A 22,083-nucleotide genomic window follows, 5' to 3' on the forward strand; every position below is an offset into this window, starting at 1 on the left:
AGCCACGTTTAATTTTATGCCACCATACTTACTCGTGTAACCATACAGTCTTAAAATAGGGAAAACATGGAAGTGTTTGATGGCTTCTAAATTCATCCCTGTTCGGATCCTAAGGAATGAATGGGTCTAGGCTAAATGCTAACACATTCACGATGCGCTGTACAAAGATGAAGTGCACGCATTAAAAAAGATAGGGATGTATTAATTTGTCTAAGTTGAGGTAAGAACATAGTAAAATATAGACAAAAATGTGGTGTTTTCCTTTAAAATTATAATCAAGTATAATCAACTTGATGAGTAACTTAAAAATGAAAGTTGATTAGGCAGGATTTTTCCTAAAAATAAAAAGGGTAAACAAGAAATCACCACCAGATACCGAAAAAAATTGTCAGATTTATAGAGACTCAAGGTTCCTGTACAAACAGCGACAGTCTTTTAACTGGAATGTGGATAAAATAATACCCAAAACAGGCATTCACTAATAGTTCTTAGTGAACAGATGTATATTAGTCACCTAATACAGTCTTACCACAAATCTCATTCAGAAAAGAGACATAAGACACGAATGTTAAATCATACGATTTTTAATCACATTCTTGAGATTGTTTATTATCTAAATACAACTGTATTTTGCTAATTCTCTTCCGTTTCGACAAACAAATTGTTCAGGCATATGATATGTGCGTGGCAGCAATCAAATAGGAGAGATATATAGGAATAAATAATATTTAAATTAAAAATGATCAAATTGACACTGCTTAAATAATTAGCATTCATCAGTAGCAAATAATAAAAATAAAAAAAAATTTTAGATTTGTGAAATCTATTTTCAGTCATTGTGTAATAAAGGTTAAGCTGCTGATACATCTAAAAACAAAATTCATATTTTATAATACATCATTAGTTTGTTAGACAATGGCGGCTGGTCAATGGGGGCGCTGGGGCCACCGCCCCCTTAAAGTTGGCCAGAGAGGAAAGCTATTTTAACATGTTACCAAAAAGTTAAATATAGTGCAAATTAATACAAAATAAAATCATTTAGTTGAACTATTTCACTGTTAGTCACTAGTCAGAATTTATTTAAAAAAATTTAAACTGTATTTCGTTGTGTGTGTCATATGTGTGTGTCTGGGGCGCCACCCAAATGAGTGTGTATGTAGGTTAGTAAACTTAATTTAAACTATCTTTACAAGTGCTAAGTTGTTGTAACTTATTAAATCAAGTGAAATTTGCTTTAGTTATGTAAACTTTATTTGATAAGTTACAGCAACTGTAGCCAATACAGTTAAAATGACTTGTAAATCCAAGTTGAACTAAAATCTTAAAAAATTAAGTGCAAAAATATTTTTTTACAGTGATGCTAAATTTAGATATACATCAAAAACTATGTCACTGTGAACAAAAACATGGTCTTGATACATGTGCCTTTGTACTTTGACTTTTGAAAGAGGCAATTATGAATAAAAGTTTAATTGAGAGTCTTTTACAGAGAAAACAAAAAGGTGTGCATCAAAAAGATAAAGATCTCATTGGGATTTAGTGCTAATTATCAATTATTACATTTAATTAACATAAACCCTTAAGGTCAGGTTTATTATAACTCTTTATTATATATAAACTGTGCTTAAAGGGTATATTAATACATAAACGTTCAACTTAAGTGCCTTTTTTCTCTATAGTGCCCTAGTTGCATCACTCTGAAGAAAAGTGCAAATACAAACAATACAAGTCTGAAAATAAAACACGGGACTATACATGCAAAGGATTACACTTACTAGCTTTTCAAAAATGAATCATGAAAAAATACAAAAGAAAAACAAACAAACTAGAAAACAAATCAAGACACATCTTCACATGTGTCCTACAGTACATATGGTGTTTTTGTTGTACGTGCTACCACTGTGAAAGTACTGCTGATTGTCTATAAGTAGGAGTCTCTGTCTCTTAGCCATTAAGCTTTTTTTAAAGGAGAAAATGACAAAAAGTTGAACAGACAAAGCCTATTTGGCAGCATTCTGCATCCACCTTTCCTCCGTCCTACTTGTTTTAACAGCTAAACTAGTGACATTTCTCTGGTCCATAACCCACTGGTCATTGTCCGGTTGGTATGAGAATGTGATACAATGACCCACTCATATAAAGCAGTGCCAAAACCAGCCACTACCCTCACAATTAGCCACAGATGGATTATTTTGTATAGCTAAATAACCAAATCACACCATTAAAGTTAAAACAATGGGATACCTACACAACCCTGGACCTTTCCCTGTAAACCATCCCACCCACATCCCATCACAGAGGGAGGCGGAATCCCTCAAAATGACATCAGGGTCGCCCCAGCAGTTTCGAGAGAAAGCCTGGTTTGTCAGGTTTAGGTGGATCTGCGCGGTTCGCTCTGTCCAGGCCCAGCTCTCCCTCCAGCTGTTCCAGCTCTGATTGGTCCAACAGCTCAAAGTCCTCCGCCTCACTGTCTGATTCCTCAGCGAGCGCCTGGACCAGCGCCGGCGGTACCATGGCCTCCAGGCGTTCCTGCATGGCCGCGGTGACTGCTGCTGTTATCACGTCTCCAGCTAACCTCTGCACAACCTCCAGGGCCTGGACTGTAGGTTCTTCTTCAGATTGTGTGGACCCAAACCTGCTGGGATGGGCAGGAGTGGTGGGCATTCCAATGCTATCTTCATCTTCCTCCCCATTTGTTCCCAAGACATTGTCGAGGGAAGGAAACTTTGGTAGACCACCGGTGAAGACTTCTTCATCGCTTCTCCGGTCTGAGTCTGAATTGGAAAATAAAATGATATTAAACATTCACATTTTAAAAGAATAATATGAAGACCTAAACAAGCAAACCATTTCTTTATGAGACATTTAGAGACTGCACAGCTGTACCGTATGCAAGATTTTACACAACTGTTTGTTATAAGTGAAGTTGAAATAGCCAACTATTATAGAAGGGAGCGTCCACAAACTTTCGACAATGTACTGTATGTTTCTGAAAGATGAGGGTGCTTACCCTCTGAGTTTTCTGTTTGAGGTGTGTTTCCCTCTGAAAGGTTAAAGGTACCATTGTCTGTCCATGTCACTTCAGAGACCTCTGTGTCTGATATCGACAGCTCCCTGCACACGGTGGAGTCCACCTGTAGTAGATCTTCCAAGTTCAGTATACATTCACACAAAAAACTGGTAATACAATTTTAATTGGCTATTCCAAGACTATCAAGACTGACCTTGGGGAAAAGTGAGGACAGATCTGCTTCAATGCTCTCTCTTTCGGCTTGTGACTGAAGTATCCTTTTTTCTAAGGAAAGTTGAAATTGCAAATGAGAATATATCTGTAATCAAGTTTCTCTTGATTCTGGTTTATGTTGGTTTAGCAGGTTGACCTATGTAGTTCACCATTGCGACCCAGTTGGTGAAGCTGGATCATGATAAATGCTGGGTTATTTTCAAACCAGTGTCGGGTCAAAAAGGGACATTCCCAACCATTGGGTTAAATTAATTCAGAAAATGGATATAACGTTTTTGACCCAACAATGGGTTAAAAACTAAAAATTTTGTTAAAGAGCACCTATTTCATTGCTAAAAAAACAAGGTTATTTTGTGTATTTGGTATAATATAATGTGTTTGCGTGGTTTATGGTTAAAAAACAATTGTTTGTAGCTCCAGATTTCCCTCTCTTCCTGAAATGCACAGATTTTGTAAAAAACTCATTGATTTGAGAAGGGCTGTGTCCCTGATTGGCCAGCTAATCTGTACGTTGTGATTGGCCTGAATACCTCTGACGTCAGCCGGAAATGTGACGCTCCTTACCATGTTTGAAAGATTCAGTCACAATGCAATGCTAACAGGAGTTAACAAACAGGCTGTGAGTTCAAAGCGGGAGGAAATTATAATAATGTCAATCTTGTCTACGTCAACAATCCCAGGAAGTAAACTGTTGCCTACAATCCGGGTGTTTGTTGTAGTCCAAGAAAACAAAGAGATTTACGTTGGAGACAATAACTCAAGTTGTTTACTTTGGGGTTTGTACTTTTTGTATATCATTAACATGAACTAATACAGTGGTTCTCAAACTGGGGTCCAGGGAGATGGTGCCAGAGGGGCCCCAGTTTTATGACATTTTATTCACCTTATTTTTCACGACAACAAGGGCGGCGCCATTTCGCTCATTTTGTCAACGTTCTTCCGGCCGCATAGACGATGAGCAGCTGAGGCAGAGACTGAAGGCGACGTGTTAAGCTTAAAAAGCTCACTCGAGCGCCTTTATGTTTCTTTCTTATCAATTTTAAGCCAACTGAGGAACACCCTTATCCCAAGTATTGGTTCGACTACGATGTTCCGGTAACTTTAAACCACGCCTGGTGTTGAAAAGGTGGCCAGTTTCAGGTAAGCTATCTTAGCTAACTTTGTGCTCGTTCGCCTAAAGTTAGATTTGTGATGTCCGTTCTACAAATAAACTTAAGATCAGTAACGTTAGTTTATAAAATGCAACTATTTGAAGGGTTTTAATTGTCCACCTATATTTTTATATTTACGATAGTACAACAGTATATTATGGTACATTGCATTCTTACAGTAGCCCATGTGATTCCTACAAGTTACTGAGATTTCAGAGGCTAGAATGTCAGTTCATTTCTCATTCAGATATTGATAATGACCTATTAAACAACGTATTATTTAACACTGAAGTTAAAGGTTGTGTGTATAATGTTTCTGTCTCTTTTTAATGCATCTCTCTCACACACTGTTCTGTTTAAGTATGGGTGCCATTTATATATTAATTCTCATGATGCAAGTTTATTTTAAATACTAACATAAAATTGTTTATGGTTATATTGTTTTCACAGATGCATTGATGTTTAGTGATGCAGTGGACAACTGTGAGGATGATACAATCAACATGTTCCTAAACTGTGATGCAGAAACACAATGGGAGCATCTATCCGTCTCTGACCACAACTACACTTTAAAATCACAACTCAACCTGAAGCAACCTACATCTGATATGGGAAAACAATGGTGCAGTTTCCCTGACAGGGCTTATGCTGGTCCCAGGCTAAAATGCATATTTGAGCTACAATAATTTAAAAACACCTTTTACTGACATACCTCAACATATATTAGTGCCATTGTTTTGTCACAAGATGCGCACCAGTCTTGTTTTTTGTAGGATTTGTTTGTAAAAACTAAAATGTCCTAATATAATTAAATCCTAGTCCTGTAAACCCTGTCCGAGAAACCGCTTCAATGCTTCTGCTTCATGTGTTGAGCTGGCACAAATGTACATATCTCTACTGAGAAACAACCATCTTTGGTTCAGCTTTACACAGGGTTGATATTGCATCCATTACACAGTCGCCAAGCACTTTACCAGTACATACACCAACAGCTTCCAGATATACGCTTGGGATCAGCTCCTGATGACTCCGATAAAGCTGTGTCTTAATTTATTGCAGGGTGGTCTTGCTTTAACTGTTGTAAAGTTACATTAAACCTTCATATGTGATCAGATGTCATGGAGTGATATTAAACATTTACAGTGTGATCAGATGTTGTGCATTTATATTAAACCTTTACAATGTGATCAGATGTTGTGCAGTTATATTAAACATTTACTATGTGATCAGATGTAACCTGCCATGCAGTTATATAAACCTTTACAATGTGATCAGATGTTGTGCATTTATATTAAATCTTTACAATGTGATCAGATGTTGTGCATTTATATTAAATCTTTACAATGTGATCAGCTGTTACCTGTCATGCAGTTATATTAAACATTTACTATGTGATCAGATGTAACCTGCCATGCAGTTATGAAAACCTTTACAGTGTGATCAGTTATTATCTGTAAGGAATTTCTTAAACCATATGTGAGCTTTAGAGATTCCACTTAAAAGGATTTTAGTCTCATGATTTGAAGGAATAAGTGTTGGCAAGTTTGCAAATGAATTCTATCATGGTACATTACCACATAAAAACGAAATAGTTATTGGACTGGCTAAGGTGCACATTTGCTATAAAAAAGACGAAATCACTGTGTAAATATTGGTAGACATACTTTTAATAATTTTTAATGCTGCTCCATCAACTCCTGACAGGACGAGGTAATTAAATATGCCAGGTTACTTGCCGCGGCCGCTTCATATCGTCTAACCACGAGACGATTGATGGGACAATATAAGACTATCCAATCGTCGTATGAAGTTTTAACCGTGCTCCTAATTTAGAACATTTACAGCAGTAGCGATATTTGTCATTTCACTAAAGTTATAGTGAACTACAAACAATCTTCTAACCACCAAACTAACCACCGAATGCACTGTGCCATATTAGCAGCGGAAGTCGGTTGACAAAATGCGGAAGAGCGAAGAATTAAAAAGGGGCGTGGCGGAATAAGGTGAATAAAATGCATTCATTTATCATGAATTCTGTGTAATTAAACCTAAAAAAATAAGGACCAACAGCACTACTTTGTATAACTTAATATGTTTTGTTTAATTAAAATGTTACATTTTAGAACAGTTTTTTGTCATAAATTTTCTTTGGGGGGGGCCGCGAAGGAATTCACCGTATACAAGGGGGGCCACAAGCGGAAAAAGTTTGAGACCAAACGAAATGTTAAATCATCAATTGGATCATAGGTGCCCTTTAAATGTTGTGTTAAACTAAAAACAACCCAGCATTTTTTTAAGTCTAATGAAGCTGGTAGGCCCTATTAAGATGCCTGATGCGGACCCAAGCACAAGTCATACTGGCTTTGATGGTCTCATGATAATTTTGATTTCTAAATGCTTCTTACGTTTAACCCTTTGTGTATCTGAAACGTACCATGGTTCTCCTTGATTTTCTGAAGAAAGTCGGCCACTCCAAAGTCCAGTTTCTGCATAACTGGTTTCAACCACAATCCAAACTCATGTGATGACACCAAGGGCCAGAGAAAAATTCCTAGTACTGTATTAAGCAGATGGACAAACTATTAATGTGAGTGTCATGCTTGCCAGCGTCTTTATGAACCAGCTGACGGCAAGAAACCAAAGAAGTCAGAGACTGAGTGAGATTGGCGTCATGGTTGAATTAGTAGGAATCCACAATCACATGTCAATCGTACTGTTAGGTGTTCTAGTGCGTTCTTCAGGTAAACCCATAAGGGTGTTCGCTTTGCCAATAGTAACATTAATCTTTAAACTTAAAAAAGTGCAAATCTCATACATACAGTGTAAATCTGCCACTAAATACATTAAGGGGCGGTTTCGCGGACAGGGATTAGACTAGTCCTAGACTAAAATAAATGTAAGAGCTGTCCAAACTGACAACTACTTGCACTAACATATCTTAAAATAAAAAACATCAGTGCCCTTTTTTTTTTGGCTCAAAACAGTAATGTTTTTAGTAAGGTATGGTTGTTAAAACTAGTTATATTTCCTAATTAAACTAAGGCCTAGTCCTAGTTTAAAATAATCCCTGTTCTGGAAACCACCCCTTACATTTCAATTACAGATTATCCTCTTTTTGTGTAATACTTACCTAAGGTGTATGAAATAACAACCCCTGGAATGTAACGCCCGAGTAAGGCCAGAAAGGAACACATACTGCATACCAGCAGACAGAACTGCGATGAGAGACAAATACAGTCTTTAACATTCCAGCCCTGCCTCTTTTACTGTATGTATTACACAAATATTTCAGTCTGCTGCAAATCCATTCATACCTTGCCTGGATTCTGCTGTTTAAAAGAGGAAGTCTCTTCAATGAACAGCTTGAAGCTTGTCCAGGGGTCTGTGAACGGGGATCCTGATCCAGACTTGTCCTCCTGGGCAGAGTCTATGACCTCCCAACTAGAAATTAAAAAGACGGTAAGCATTTGTGCTGAACCACAAGTCAGATAGGATAACCTTTCTGAAACAGCACACCTTATAATTCATTCATATTTATGAATAATTCATACTTTGCACTTCTTCATTTACCACTGGATATGTGCTGAAATATGTGTTGATGTTAAATAAACCTTTTTTTTTTTTGCAGTCTTCAAACTACTTTTCATGGATCTAACAGTCTCTGGACTTTTTTAAGTGTCTGTAAAGAAAAGATATACTGTAATGTGCATTGCAGTATAACTTCTTTACAGAAATGAAACAGATGATAAAGACAGTCACGTTTCTACACTCAAAAAAATGCTGGGCTGTTTTTCAACCCAGCGTTAGGTCAAAAAGGAACAAACCCAGCCGTTGGGTTGAATTAACCCAGAAAATGTTTATATTTCACTCAACAATGGGAAAAAACAACCCAGCATTTAAGGTTGAAACAACCCAGCACAACCTGGTTGGGTTCGTCCCTTTTTGAAAAGACACATTTTTTGTGTAAAGGGGATCATTACATGTCAGGACTGCCTCTACCAACCTGATTACGGGAAAATATACCTATTATGTGGTGTCAATTTTTATAATTTACACAATATGAATAAAAAAAAATGAATAAAACTCCATCCTTAACTCCAGCATCACTGGGGCGAAAGCAGATAATGTACTAAATCGTAAAAACGAGATCACACAAATAAAAAAATGTTTGTATGATATATTGCTATTGTTGTACACTCTAAAAATGTTGAGCTATTTTCATAAGGGGACAAACCGAGCCAGTTGGCTTGTAATTTAACCAATGCTGTATTGTTTCAACCCAAAATGCTTGGTTGTTTTAACAAATAAACATTTTCTACACTCTCAGAAAAAAAGGTACAAAAGTTGTCACTGGGACAGTACCCTTTCAAAAAGATACACCTTTGTACCCAAAGAGTGAATATTAGTACTATGAACTGCCAATATGTACCTTTAAAGGTACATATTAGTACCTTAATGGTACATATTAGGGCCTTTTTTTAAAGGGTACTGTCCCAGTGACAGCTTTGTACCTTTATTTTTGACAATGTAGGTTAATTTAACCCAACGGCTGGGTTTATTCTTTTTTGACCCAATGCTGAGTTTAAAAATATCCAGCATAAAAATATTAAAAAAAAAAAAAAAATTGGGGTGTATTTATGTAATGTTACAAGATGTTTAAGGACATTTAAATGCATGTTAATAAATGATGGAAAGGATTAGGTTAACAAAGGTGTGGCAGATTATAAAGAAGTGGCAGCATAAAGTCATATCAAATAATATCCAAACATTAATGTGAGATAAATGTGACATACACCTAAGCTACACATTTTACAAACACTAATTGGAGCACAATTTATTTCTAGATTTTACAAAATCAGAATGAAATTAATTAAATGGATCCATTGACTATAACAATAGCACACTCTAAAAATGTCTGGGTTATTTGTGATCCATAATGGGTAAATATTGGACAGAACACATGTTAAAGATTACCCAATGTTGGGTTGTTGTTATTCAACCATGGGGTCAATTTTAACCCAGCGGTGTGTTCTGTCCAATATTAACCCATTATGGGTCAAAAATAACCCAGACATTTTTAGAATGCATCACAATGTGTATGCCTTTAAAGACATAGCACAGAGAGTCTAGCACAGAGTACATGTGAGATACTTCACAGTCCCAGTGGTGATCCAATTACAGCAATACCGAATACAAGAGGATTGTTTTCACTTAGCACTACAAAATGTTCATAAGATAACTGAAATGGAGTCGACCTGGGCATACCTGATTTATAAATGGGGTGGAGGTTCCATGCATACTGAAATATTTGGCTTGGCTAATTTAATTTAGTGCTCACCTTCTTTTTTTTTACAGATGCAAGATTGCCATCCAGGGATTCAAATTTTAAAATATCAATCGCAAAGAACCTTATTGATAGCTGAAGCTTAAACATTTCACTTTAATAGATCACTATTCTTATAATAGACCACTAACCTCAGAATTAGACTCTTTGATGAGTTAACATTACATCTGACATAATGTGAGGTGTTTAAATATACAGGTTTTGTTTTGGTTACTGGATAAAGATGATTTAAGCTATTTTTTCATTGGTCAAACCTTGATCTTTTGGCTTTCATGAATTAGCATGACTTTTAGAAAGTGGCATCTGAGAATTCCTTGGCACAGGATACGCATCTATTAACAGGCTGCCAGTAATGCCCTTTATCTTCTTTTATGCAGCTCTACCCCTGCCCCCTCACAGCTGTTGACCTGCATTTCCCGTTGCCAAAACATAACAAACAACGCCCCCTAGAGTACCAAAATATGTTAAAAATATACAAATAAAGAGCTTGCGTACAAACAAATCAGCCCCAAACTTAAACAAGCATGCCTTAAACAACTATCCCCTCACTTCTGTGTTTCCTCCAAAAGGTCATAAAGCAGTCACCACAACATTGCCGATAACATGTTTCCCTCATCGGAGGTTTCCTATTAAAGGGGGCGTCGTGTGACTATGAGGCAACAGAGCTCACATTAGCAAGTGGTTGATACAGTTCAAGATTTGAAGAAGCCAGGAAAAGTGAGATCAGGCTTGCCCAACCCGGACCGGAGCTGATGACTGGAGATCAGTGAGTTGTGATAACCACATGATGCAGATGGGCTTGTAAAAATGTGTCACATTACATATTTCATTACAGGGTAGGTGGTTGTTTGGGAAACCTGGCTGCTGACTGGTGCCATGTGGTGTTTGATGGTCACTCAACGCTATTTTATATCTAACTGCTTATATTTTTGCTGCTGGTAGCTGTTTAGATTAAATAAAATGCAGTGGCATTCAAAAGTATAGAAACACTTATTCTTTATTTATATTTTTTTTTTCCACATTTTAAAATAATAGTCAACTCATCAGACATAATTGTTTTTTGTTAACTATCTTTCACTGGGGTAGTACCCTTTAAAAAGGTCCAAACATGTACCATTAGGTGCAGATATGTATACATTTGGTACCAGTATACCTGAGATGCTAATGTACCTCCGAGGTACTAATTTGAACTCTTGAGGTCCAAAGCTGTATGCTAGGGCGGTCAAAAGATTAATCGCGAAAACAAAATAAAGGTTTGTTTTTGCATAATATATATGTAATATAATATGTGTGTGTGCACTGTGTGTAATTATATTGTATATATAAATACACAAACACATGCATGTATGCATTTCAGAAATATTTACATGTATGTAGCCTATGTATTTATTTAGATTTTGATATATTTTATATTATATATAAACTGTTATATATAAACTAAAAAATAAATACATAAATAAAAATTTTCAGGTATGTGTGCATTTATATATATATATATATATATATATATATATATATATATAAATTATGTATATATATATATACATAATTATCCAAACACATTGCAAACTTTTATTTTGTATGCAATTAATTGTAATTAATCTTTTGACAGCCATACTGTATACTTTTTGAAAGGGTACAGCCCAGGGTACGTATTTTGACATTTTCCTCCTGTATATTTGAGCATATTTAGTGTAGTTTCAGTGTTGCCCAGAGTTTGCCTGTTTGTTTGTTTTTCTTTATTACTGATTCTAAGTAATCCATTAAAAATAAAATTTGTACTAAAGATAAATAATGTTTTGTTTAAACATACACCTTTAGATTAAAAGATATTTATCGTCAATAGAAGCATTTCAGTCAAGTGTTTCTATAATGTTTTGAATGTTATTTTATCAAATTTCTTTGATAAAAAAGTCTTCTTTAGCACATAAGCCACACAAAATATGTAGAAAAGCCTGTAATGTAAATTCCATTAACAGGTGACTCTTGTTTCTATAAAGCAAACATCTCTATAGTAGACCTCCATGATCATCTTTAAAACAACAAAGAAATATACTTGTCTTATCCTTAAACAAGCATAGTGACAGTACACTGAAATAGCCCTAAACAAACAGCTGAGGAATGACAGCAAAAATCCACCTACGTCAGAAACACTAGCTCTGCCAAATGAAGGTCTTCAACAATGTTTTACTCCTGTTTATGGTTCTGCTGAGGGAAAACAAATCCCTGACAGTTTCCATTGTGCGGCCTCCCTGCACATATCAATACATAAGTGCTTGTGACAATCAACACAAAATTTCACCAAGCAAATGTTCCACAACAAAACCTTATCGCACTTGTTGTGACCGCGTCACCACTGAGCATGTGATACATGACTGACAATAATTCAGAACATCCTCACGTCTGAAACGTGACACATTTAAAGGCTATGTAATTGCAGTACCAGATACATGTGTGCTATGATTAAAATGAAAGATTAAGCAATAAAAGACAAGTATTTGATTGATTATATAATCATACTTTTATAAAACTACAAGACACAAAATATACATGCATGCACCAAATAAACAAAATATTTTTACAGAGTAATTTAAAATGTATTATTACATTTATAATGATAAAAGTATTAAATATTATTATATTTATTACACATATGTTAAATTCCTTGAAATGGCTAAATTCACATTTGAAACAGATTATACACATTTTGTTTTAAATAAAGTTAATTGTAATGAATTTTATCTGCGAAAATGTCATTTAAACATAAAACAAAAACCTACCTGAATTGGGGAAAATGGTTTATTTGCACTAATGTAAAAACAGTGAAATATATAATTTCAGGATTTTAATAAAACTGCTTAGTTCAAATTATAGCTACTTCATACTAAAACAAGATTTAAGATAATGTGAAAACAATTCATATGTTTAACTTAAAGTTTGAATAATTTAATTATTTCAATTAATAATTTTTATTTTATATAGCGGTATAATATATATGCTGCCATGGACTTCACCAGTGTGTGTGTGGGTGTGTTTTATTTGCAAAGACTCATTTTTGGTCTAATTCAGATAATCCAGATACCAACACAAATAACATTACCAATATATAATCAATATATTCGTTCATTTATTACCTTAATGTTGATCCGTGGTCTTCTGCGATCATCTCAAAACCTCTAGGCTTCAACATGAGAAGCGCTTGGTTGTGTCAGAAGGTGAGTGTGTCAGTGATAAAGTCCAGAGTTCAGATAGAATCACAAATGAAGTGTCGCATGAAGCCACACCAGCTAGTGTTTATGTTGAGCGAGGCCTGAGCTTTACTATTTCAACCGGTCAGGTCTAAAAATACCATAGTCACACAGCATTCCTCAAGCAGACATCACAGTGCTGGACAAGGTGGTGGGGGCATGAATACGCACACGTACAAACACTCAATATAACACCCCCTTAATACCCCCTTTTCATAGAAAAAGACCCTTTGGGAACAGTATTTTCTTACTGAAAAGTGATCTACACAAAGGAACATAGCTACCATTTTTAACTAAAAAATGGTCCCCAGACCTCACCAAACTTTTTACTCTTTTCTCATAATGATCATCTTATAGTGACAACAATCCACTAAATAGTCGAATAGATGAAACACTTCAAAAGATGCGCTGTTTCTGAGATTTAAGATCTTGGGTGCCATGCCTTCACAATTTGTCCTAAAATGGCAACTTTTCTCATTCTGAAACCAAAAACTGATAGCTGATTCTTGGCTGGTATATACTGAACTGTACCGGTGCCATCGGTTAGTTGCCAGGTGTACTCATTGCTCTATATATACACACAGAGAAATGATTTATTCAATACTCTTTAAAAGGCAACCCAGGATGAGACCTCAAGAAGCTGCTTGATAAAATGCTACATTTTTGTAAATTTCTAGGCAAAGGGTGGCTACACTGAAGATGCTAAAATATAACATTTGACATAATACAAAGTTTTGTTTATTTTAAATAATTTCCTAACATTATTCAATATTACAATATATATTTATATGAGTTTACAATTATTCTAAATTGTAAAAAACTAAAAAGAATGAGTAAATGTAAATATCATATCATATTTATAGCCTACTATTAGGCTTTTAATTGTTTGGTCATTTGACTATGATGAAAGGGCAGTGACTGGTCAAACAACTAATACCATCATCAAACCCTCACCTAGAATCCAATGAGCTGCTGAGTTTTTAGACACACCTTTTTTTTCTCAGTATCCGGGTATGTGATTGGTCCCTTGGATGAGACACTAGAAAATCCCCCCAATAAGAGGGGTGGAGAAATTTAAGGAAGGATTGCGATGAGTCATTCTAAAGACTGAAACATGCCACTCTCAGGACAAACAACAATCTGAAACATAAGCTTAAGTTTCACAACACTGAATTCAACACATGCAATCCCAGGAGGAACATCCCATGTTTGGTCACATATCGCATCGTACTATGATAAACAAACATTTATCACTCAATATGACAAATATTATATATTTATTAGACTGAATATAATTTACACTATTCTTTTAAAGAATTTTCAAACATTAAACTGCTATTTTGCTATTGTATTGTATGGTATTGTCATTTCTTAGGCTTTTTTATTATTATTATTTAGTAAATATTAGTTATAATTATTATATTATACCTCCATAAGTATTGTGTTTGTTTATTTATTTTTTTATTATATTTTACTCTAATTATATTTGTTTTTAATTGTCTTTACATTTTCTCATAAATCTTTTAAAAAAATACCTTAATTTTGATTATAATATTCTCAACACAGCCTTTAAAGGGATAGTTCACCCAAAAATGAAAATTCTGTCATCATTTACTCACTCTCATGTTGTTACAAACCTGTATACATTTCTTTGTTCTAATGAACACAAAGGAAGATATTTTAAGAAATGTTTGTAACCAAACTGTTCATGGACCCCATTCACTTCCATAGTAGGAAAAAGAATACAAACAGACATTTCTCAAAATATCTTTCTTTTTGTTCATCAGAACAAAGAAATTTATACAGGTTTGTAAAACATGAGAGTGAGTAAATGATGACAGAATATCATTTTTGGGTGAACTATCCCTTTAACAAGATTACACATTAAATATTAAATTATTCCCATTTAAATGCTCAATAACATACTCAAATACAAAACGTGTTTGTAAATATAGGAGGAGGGGGGCCTGAAGAGTCCAAGCACAGATCAGGGGGAACAACTCTTTAAACATGAGTCATGAATCACATCAACAGCAGCCGACAGAAACGAACAAGTTGAGGCAATCCAGCAGCTGTTCGTCAAGCTCTCGATGTTTAATGAGGTCTGCCTCACATAAACACCACACTGAGGATTACTAAACTGGCATCTCACCCCTGGCGCACAACGCTGCCATTACATTTGTTTTTACCTTAAGTACATAAACAATGACAGGGCAGCTCTGGTCAGGGTACTGTTCAGCAACCAAATTTAAAATGATGGAAAGCAGAAGACCACTGATATGCAGTTTTGGCTTGACTCATCAAAAGTCAATTTAGTACTTTTATTCAGTTAGACTGGCTTTTGAATAATTTCATATGCAAAAATATGATACCCTCCTGCATATAGATTCAGCACACCTGCCTCTAATTTTTAGGTAGCCATGAAAAGATTAGCAGGTTTAGGTGTGCTTGATGGGGTTGGATGTGAACTCGGCACAAAATCTCCAGGAACAGGGTTGGTCACCACTGCTCTATGCCAACTAAAAGGAATAGACCACTCTCTAGTGGTAACAGGTTGAACTGCAGTTTATATTTCAATTTTTTAATGCATGGTTTATGGTACAGGTGTGCATGCTCTTAACCTACCTGCTTGTCATACTCCTCCATAAAGCAGCTCCTGTAAACAGGAAAAATAAACATCAGTGGGATATGGCAGTCATATTACTATATTATTATAAGCAATAAGTACAGCAGCAATTCCATGCTATCAGAAAAGCAAGTATATGTGACCTACAGACAATTGCTGAGCTATGTGCCAAACCTGTGACGTTTTAGTTACAAGACAACCCCATAGCTTTTTCTTTTAATGTTATGTAAAAGATCATATAGACTCAAGTAGGACTGGTGGCCAACATATCAACACTTGCTCTCATGCTGTAATATTACGCGATGACAAATTCATACCGTTTGATCTAGAAAGAGCCACATCTCGCATGATCTGTATCACCAGTATGACAGCCAGACACAAAGAGATGATGCTGAATACTCTACATGGACTGAGGGACACCAACCTGTATTAAAACAGAAACAAGAGACATAAAGGTACATTTAATGCATATTTTATCATCTTTTAACTTTTTTCAAAATTCAAAACTGCTATAGTTTACCAGCATTAAACAACTGGTGTGTTATTTAAATTTGTAGCATTGTTGCCTTACAGCAACTAGGTCCAAGCCCCGGCAAGGTCAGGTGGAGTTTGCATGTTCTCCCTGTATCAGAGTAAACCCATGCTAGGCAAAAACCATGCAGGTTAGGTGAATTAGAGATGCCAAATTGCCCTTCCCTCAATGTGTATATGAATCAACTTGTGTGGATTAACTCGTTTATGGATTAATTAGTTCTCACCATGAATACAGCCATAGATGCTGGCATGCCGTTAAGAATAACAAAACATGTCCAATCTTTGGTTTTTAAATCCAGCCTATTGTTTTGAGAGTGAAACTAATAATGTTGAGCATTTACCTAATTCCAGTAGGGAACACCAAGTTACTCAATACATAGTCCTATTAACCTTAATACTGTGTTTACCCACATATCACCCAGCTTTTAATTTTTTAGCTAATATAGCTCCTGTAGGACATGCATGAGAACCTTTTGCACATGCAAGATGCATAAATTATACGTGTAATTTTAAACGTTAAAATATTAAATATGTATTAATGTCATGCAAAGAAAACATTTCCACAATAGTGTACTTACAAAAATAAGCCTATACCGAAACAATAGTCTACAAGGAAAATGCCTTTAGGGCTTGCATTACCTTTAACATTATATTAAAATACAATAAATTATGATCCATATTTGTTAATGTAACATTTTATTTTAAGTCAGAAATGATGTTTTGTCTGATATGTCTGATATCTGCATTTTCTGCACAACAATAAGTGATCTCATAGAAATAAGTGCACGAGGAAAAAAGCGCTGCGTCATGTGTCTCACCAGAAGCCAATATTTGTAATTGCGAAGAAAGCGGAAGTCCATAATGGTCTTTTCCAGTTGATCAGCTTTGATACATTACAGAATGGATGAAATGTCCCTGCAGGGCGTGGGACGCTGCCGGTGGTCTGCTCTATCTCTGTCTCCGCCATCTCTTCACCTGAGTTCAGCTCTGCGCTTTTAACCGGCTCCACCTGCTCTGACACATCCGCGCGATCGTATCCACCCCGATGAGCCATAGCAGACAATCGGGAGCCCGGTCCCCGCTCCTCACGCGCACTGCCGCCAGCTGCTGTCTGTGTTGTTGTTGTTTGGTCGCTGACGTCTTTCAGAGGCAGCCCCGCGTTGCTGTTGGGAACTCTGACGTCACCGCTCAGTCAGCTGTCTGGCCTGTTCTGCTTGCAATCCTGATCTAGAAGTTAAAGCCTAATAAACTCTTGCGTTCTGTTCTTAATTTAATTGCATTGTCTTAAAAAAATATGTTTGAAATATCCTACGGTGGCCCTGAAGTGCAAACCACAACAACAAATTACTAAACAACAACAACAAATTAAAAAACACCACAACAAATTAAAAAATACTACAGCAAATTTAAAAAACACTACAGCAAATTAAAAAACACTACAACAAATTAAAAAACACCACAACAAATAAAAAACACTGCAACAAATTAAAAAATAACAACAAATTAAAAAATACTACTGCGAATTAAAAAACACTACAACAAAATAAAAAACAAATACAAAATAAAAAACACAACAGCAAGTTAAAAAACATAACAACAAAATAAAAAACACTACAACAAAATAAAAAACAACTACAAAATAAAAAACACTACAACAAATTGAAAAACACAACTACAAATTAAAAAACACAACAACAAATTAAAAACACAACTACAAATTAAAAAACACAACTACATTAACCTACCGGAAGAGGTAGGTACCAGTGGGCAACATGAGACATCGCTGATTGGACGACACTGCAGTTCGGCTTTTGAACCGGCTTTTGTTGTAGTGTTTTTTAAATTTGTTGTAGTGTTTTTTTAACTTGCTGTTGTGCTTTTTATTTTGTTATGGTTTTTTATTTTGTTGTAGTGTTTTTTAATTTGTAGTTGTGTTTTTAATTTGTTGTAGTGTTTTTTAATTTTTAGTTGTGTTTTTTAATTTGCTGTAGTGTTTTTTTTAACTTGCTGTTGTGTTTTTTATTTTGTATTTGTTTTTTATTTTGTTGTAGTGTTTTTTAATTTGCTGTAGCGGTTTTTAATTAGCTGTAGTGTTTTTTAATTTGTTGTCGTTTTTTAAATTGTTGCAGTGTTTTTTAATTTGTTGTGCTGTTTTTTAATTTGTTGTTGTTGTTTAGTAATTTGTTGTTGTGGTTTGCACTTCAGGGCCACCATAAAATATCCCTTGACGATATGTTTTTTTTTTGTGGAGCCCGGTTTTCTAGACCGGGTCGGGTCAACACAATTCAAGTCCTTGATAGTTACACAAAGGGTGTAACTTTCTGTTAACTGTCCTTCTTATTTTCTTGCCTTTCTTTTCTTTGTTTTTTTTCTCTTTTTTCTTAGGATCTTTATGTGATCTCCATTTAAATTGCATGTGCTTTTATATGATTGTTTCTTATGTATCATATGTAAATTATTAAACCACATTTTTTTGTTACTTGGAAGATATTGTAGTTTTTAAGATAGGTTTCATTGGTTTTATTATTATGGATTATGTATTTATTATTGATTATGAATTCTTAGTCTTATTATTTAGTTATTATACTTATTGATTCCACAAATATATATGTTCCACACAAGCACCAGCTATGCCAAGGCCAATTGAAGTAACAAACAGAGTACCTCATTTTAGATTTGAGAAGGAGTCCAGCTGTACTTTGCTACACTGAACAATAAGTTAGTTGTGGTGGGTAGGCCAAGAGAACCAATAAACACGTAGGCCTATGTCATTTTAGATTTGAGAAAGAGTCCTGCTACACTTTGCTACACCGAACAATAAGTTAATTGTGGCAAGACGAGATCAATGAGAAGATTGTACATCATCTCAGATAAGAAGCGTTTGATCTTACTGTATATAAATGTAGTCAGATGCTGGGAGGGCAGAGGATCTTGGAGCACCTTTTTGAGGGGTGTTGATTGTCTAACTTTATTGGCTCGAGCAAATAAGGTAATTTTTGTTTGGCACCTGGAACCTTTGCTTCTGTGTTTTTCTTATGAAGATTCAAGACTTTTTGCCATTACAAAGACTGTTTATTTGTTGTTGAATCTTATATTTGTTATTATTGGTACAAAAATCAGCAGGTTTAACTTCTTTAACCACTAGGGGCAGTGTGCACTACTGTATATGATGAAGTGAAACAAGGGTCACACAATGTAAAATTAGTATAGGGTGAATTCAGGTACAGTTTGGGACGGTTTTCGACTGTCATCTCAATGTCAAAATGTCTCCAGGCAACCTTAATTCACCCTTTTTGTTTGTATAGTTTTTAATGTAACTGATTTCAGTTTAGTATACTACTTTGTTTTATGAAATCAGAAGAAAGCAAGTACAGAGAGTGCTTAAAAAAATAAAAACTTTAGTGTCCCAAGTCTGTATTTTAATCTAGGACTAAATGATTTCCAATGAGGGACACTTAATTTCCTCAGACACAAGTTAATGTAATTACACATACAGTACTCAACAAAACTGAGCATTTTTAAGTATATGTCTGTAGCTTGTGACTGAAGACATTTAATCTATTAGAAGTAAAAGAAAGCTCTAGTGAATCATTTATTTATGTTTATGTTTCATTCAAAAACAATATTGATTTCTTATGTGTGCAGAATTTTTGTATTAATCTTATTTTGATATTTGTTGAACTTGGTCAAAGGGTCATCTAGATCTTGCCAGTGTATTCTTATATCACAAAATCTCATTAATAACCAAACACAGAGAGTGAACAGCAATGACCTAATTTCTGATGTTGCACAGCAAACTGCATTGCTGTACTGGCTACATTACAAGATCTCCAAACAATTGGACATCTTCTATAATTCAATTAGGCATGTTTACTATAGTTAAGATTTAGTTTGAATTCAAAACGATTTGTCTTGTTTGAAAACATTTTTATGTACTCTTGAATTTTGAAAGCAAGATAAACTTTGTACCAGAAAGAAGTGTGGAGCCACTAATTGGACTGAATTTCAGTGGTAACAAAAGCTAGAAAATTCCAGCCCTGGTTTTACAGGGACTGCTTTGTTGCTGCGGTGTTTGTTCTCTACTGCTGTGTTAACAGTTATCTTTTCGGTGGTGGCCTCTCCCCACCCTTCCACAGAGTGCATGAAGTTCCTCAGCACAAACCCATCCAGAGCCCTTTGGCACAGTACAGGCAATGCTCCACAGTCTGCACAGGACACCATCCAGACACAAAAAGTGGTTTAGCAGCTGCATCGCCACCATGTTCCCGCACTGCTTTAACTACAACTTGCCCATGAGAAAACACTGAGAGGAAGAAAACATGATGGGACAATACCCAGAGGATGTGGTGAGTGGCTTCACCACAGAAGAACTGGAATGCAAGATATGCTACTGTGCTTACAGCTTGTCAAGTCGACGTCCAAAAGTACTGAAGTGCTGTCATTATCTGTGTGCCAAGTGCCTTGCAAAAATCCTCGATTTGGGTGAATCATCTCCAGGTTCGGTGATCTGCCCGTTTTGCCGCTACATCACAGACCTTCCTGGAGAGGCCGTGGACAATCTACCAGATGAGTACAAACTGGTGACAGCACTGTCCATCCAGACACGGAAACATCAGAACCTGCTTGAGAGGCAAGGTGAGGTTATCCTCAATCCCAGACACCTCAATTCCCTAGTGGGTCACTCTGCCTCGTCTTCCCCTACTTCCATTCGTTCCAATTACGTGGTCATCACCTTTATGGAGCCTCAACAGGAGGCTGTAATTCCAGCTCCAGGTAGGGATTATCATTCTTCCAGCTTGGACTCCATGGCTTCTGTTACACAGAGATGGACAGTGTGGAACTGTGCGGCTCTCTTATGCCAGACCACAGCACGAGTACTGGTCTGGTTGCTGGGGCTGCTTTACTTTGGCTCATTGCCTTTGGGTATCTACCTGCTAATAATGCAGATTACACATCTTGGGTTACTGCTGGTCAGTGTGGTACCCGCCAGTATTTTAATTCTTATGGTGTACTGCCTTTGCCAGTGTCTGTGCAGTGAGCTTTTGGAATGTGTAGCACCATAACAACCAAATCAAGGGTATATGTATAACTGTTATGAGTGTGTGATCGAGACTTGATGTGTCAATGGTCCTGTACGATTGTGGAAAAACTCATAAATGCATAGCAAGAAAGAATTTTCCAGTATGTTACAAGTTCATGTATGTAAAATGCAAAAAATAAATGTCATATAGCAATGCTAACTAACTTTTAGACAAAATCCACTTTTACAAAATGGCCCACCATATATTTTTCTATACCATATGTACTGTATATAATTGTTTAGTGTACCTTTCCCTAAGTGAAATAAACAATTTGGTAACCAAGACCACTGTAAATTTACTAATGTAAACTTTTTCTGTCTAAAAATAATAAACATGATCATTTGGTAAGATATGACAGATGCATTGGGTGTTTGATATTTAATGATGTTATACTGTTCTCATAGCTCAGTGGTAGAGTATTTTATTAGCAGCTGCACAAAATGTTGTAGGTTCCATCCCTAGAAACACACAAAGTAATAAAAATGTAGACCTTGCAATTGGATAAAAGTGTCTGCCAAATGCATATATGCAATGTAATGCTGTTAACCTACTATAAATCTCAGATACTGCATTGTGGGTGGGTTGTATGCATCTGTCAGAACATTTTAACTCAAAAACAAACAAACAAACCATATCCACTAACACACAAGAATTTAGTAAAATGCACTTATAGAGTCACAGTTTACAGAAATATTTAACATTGTAAGACAAAGTTTAAGATATCAGTTCTGATCAACGACATATGGTATATTTTTGGTATATAAAAATAACACCAATACACAAAAAATACAAAATCCATTGTGTTGTATAAAATACTATGCTACTATGCTTGTTTTAATAAATACAGACTTTGTC

The 22,083-nt window shown here is 35.6% G+C and overlaps 2 protein-coding genes across 2 annotated transcripts; one reads left to right on the forward strand and one right to left on the reverse strand.

Moving 5' to 3' along the window:
• Positions 1-568: 568 nt before the first annotated feature.
• retreg1 (reticulophagy regulator 1) lies at positions 569-17,285 on the reverse strand. The gene is made up of 9 exons (XM_065276514.1): positions 16,966-17,285; positions 15,931-16,037; positions 15,613-15,643; positions 7,710-7,836; positions 7,526-7,610; positions 6,830-6,952; positions 3,225-3,295; positions 3,011-3,134; positions 569-2,774 (listed from the first exon to the last, which is right to left on the reverse strand). Exons 1-9 carry the CDS (start codon positions 17,199-17,201, stop codon positions 2,326-2,328), a joined length of 1,353 nt encoding a protein of 450 aa, XP_065132586.1. The 5' UTR covers positions 17,202-17,285; the 3' UTR covers positions 569-2,325.
• Positions 17,286-20,466: 3,181 nt separating this feature from the next.
• rnf182 (ring finger protein 182) lies at positions 20,467-21,210 on the forward strand. Its single transcript, XM_065275454.1, has one exon. The coding sequence runs from the start codon at positions 20,467-20,469 to the stop codon at positions 21,208-21,210; it is 744 nt and encodes a 247-aa protein (XP_065131526.1).
• The last annotated feature ends 873 nt before the right edge of the window (positions 21,211-22,083 follow it).

This window comes from Paramisgurnus dabryanus, chromosome 6 (assembly GCF_030506205.2).
Source record: "Paramisgurnus dabryanus chromosome 6, PD_genome_1.1, whole genome shotgun sequence".
In the NCBI taxonomy this organism is placed as follows: Eukaryota; Metazoa; Chordata; class Actinopteri; order Cypriniformes; family Cobitidae; genus Paramisgurnus; species Paramisgurnus dabryanus.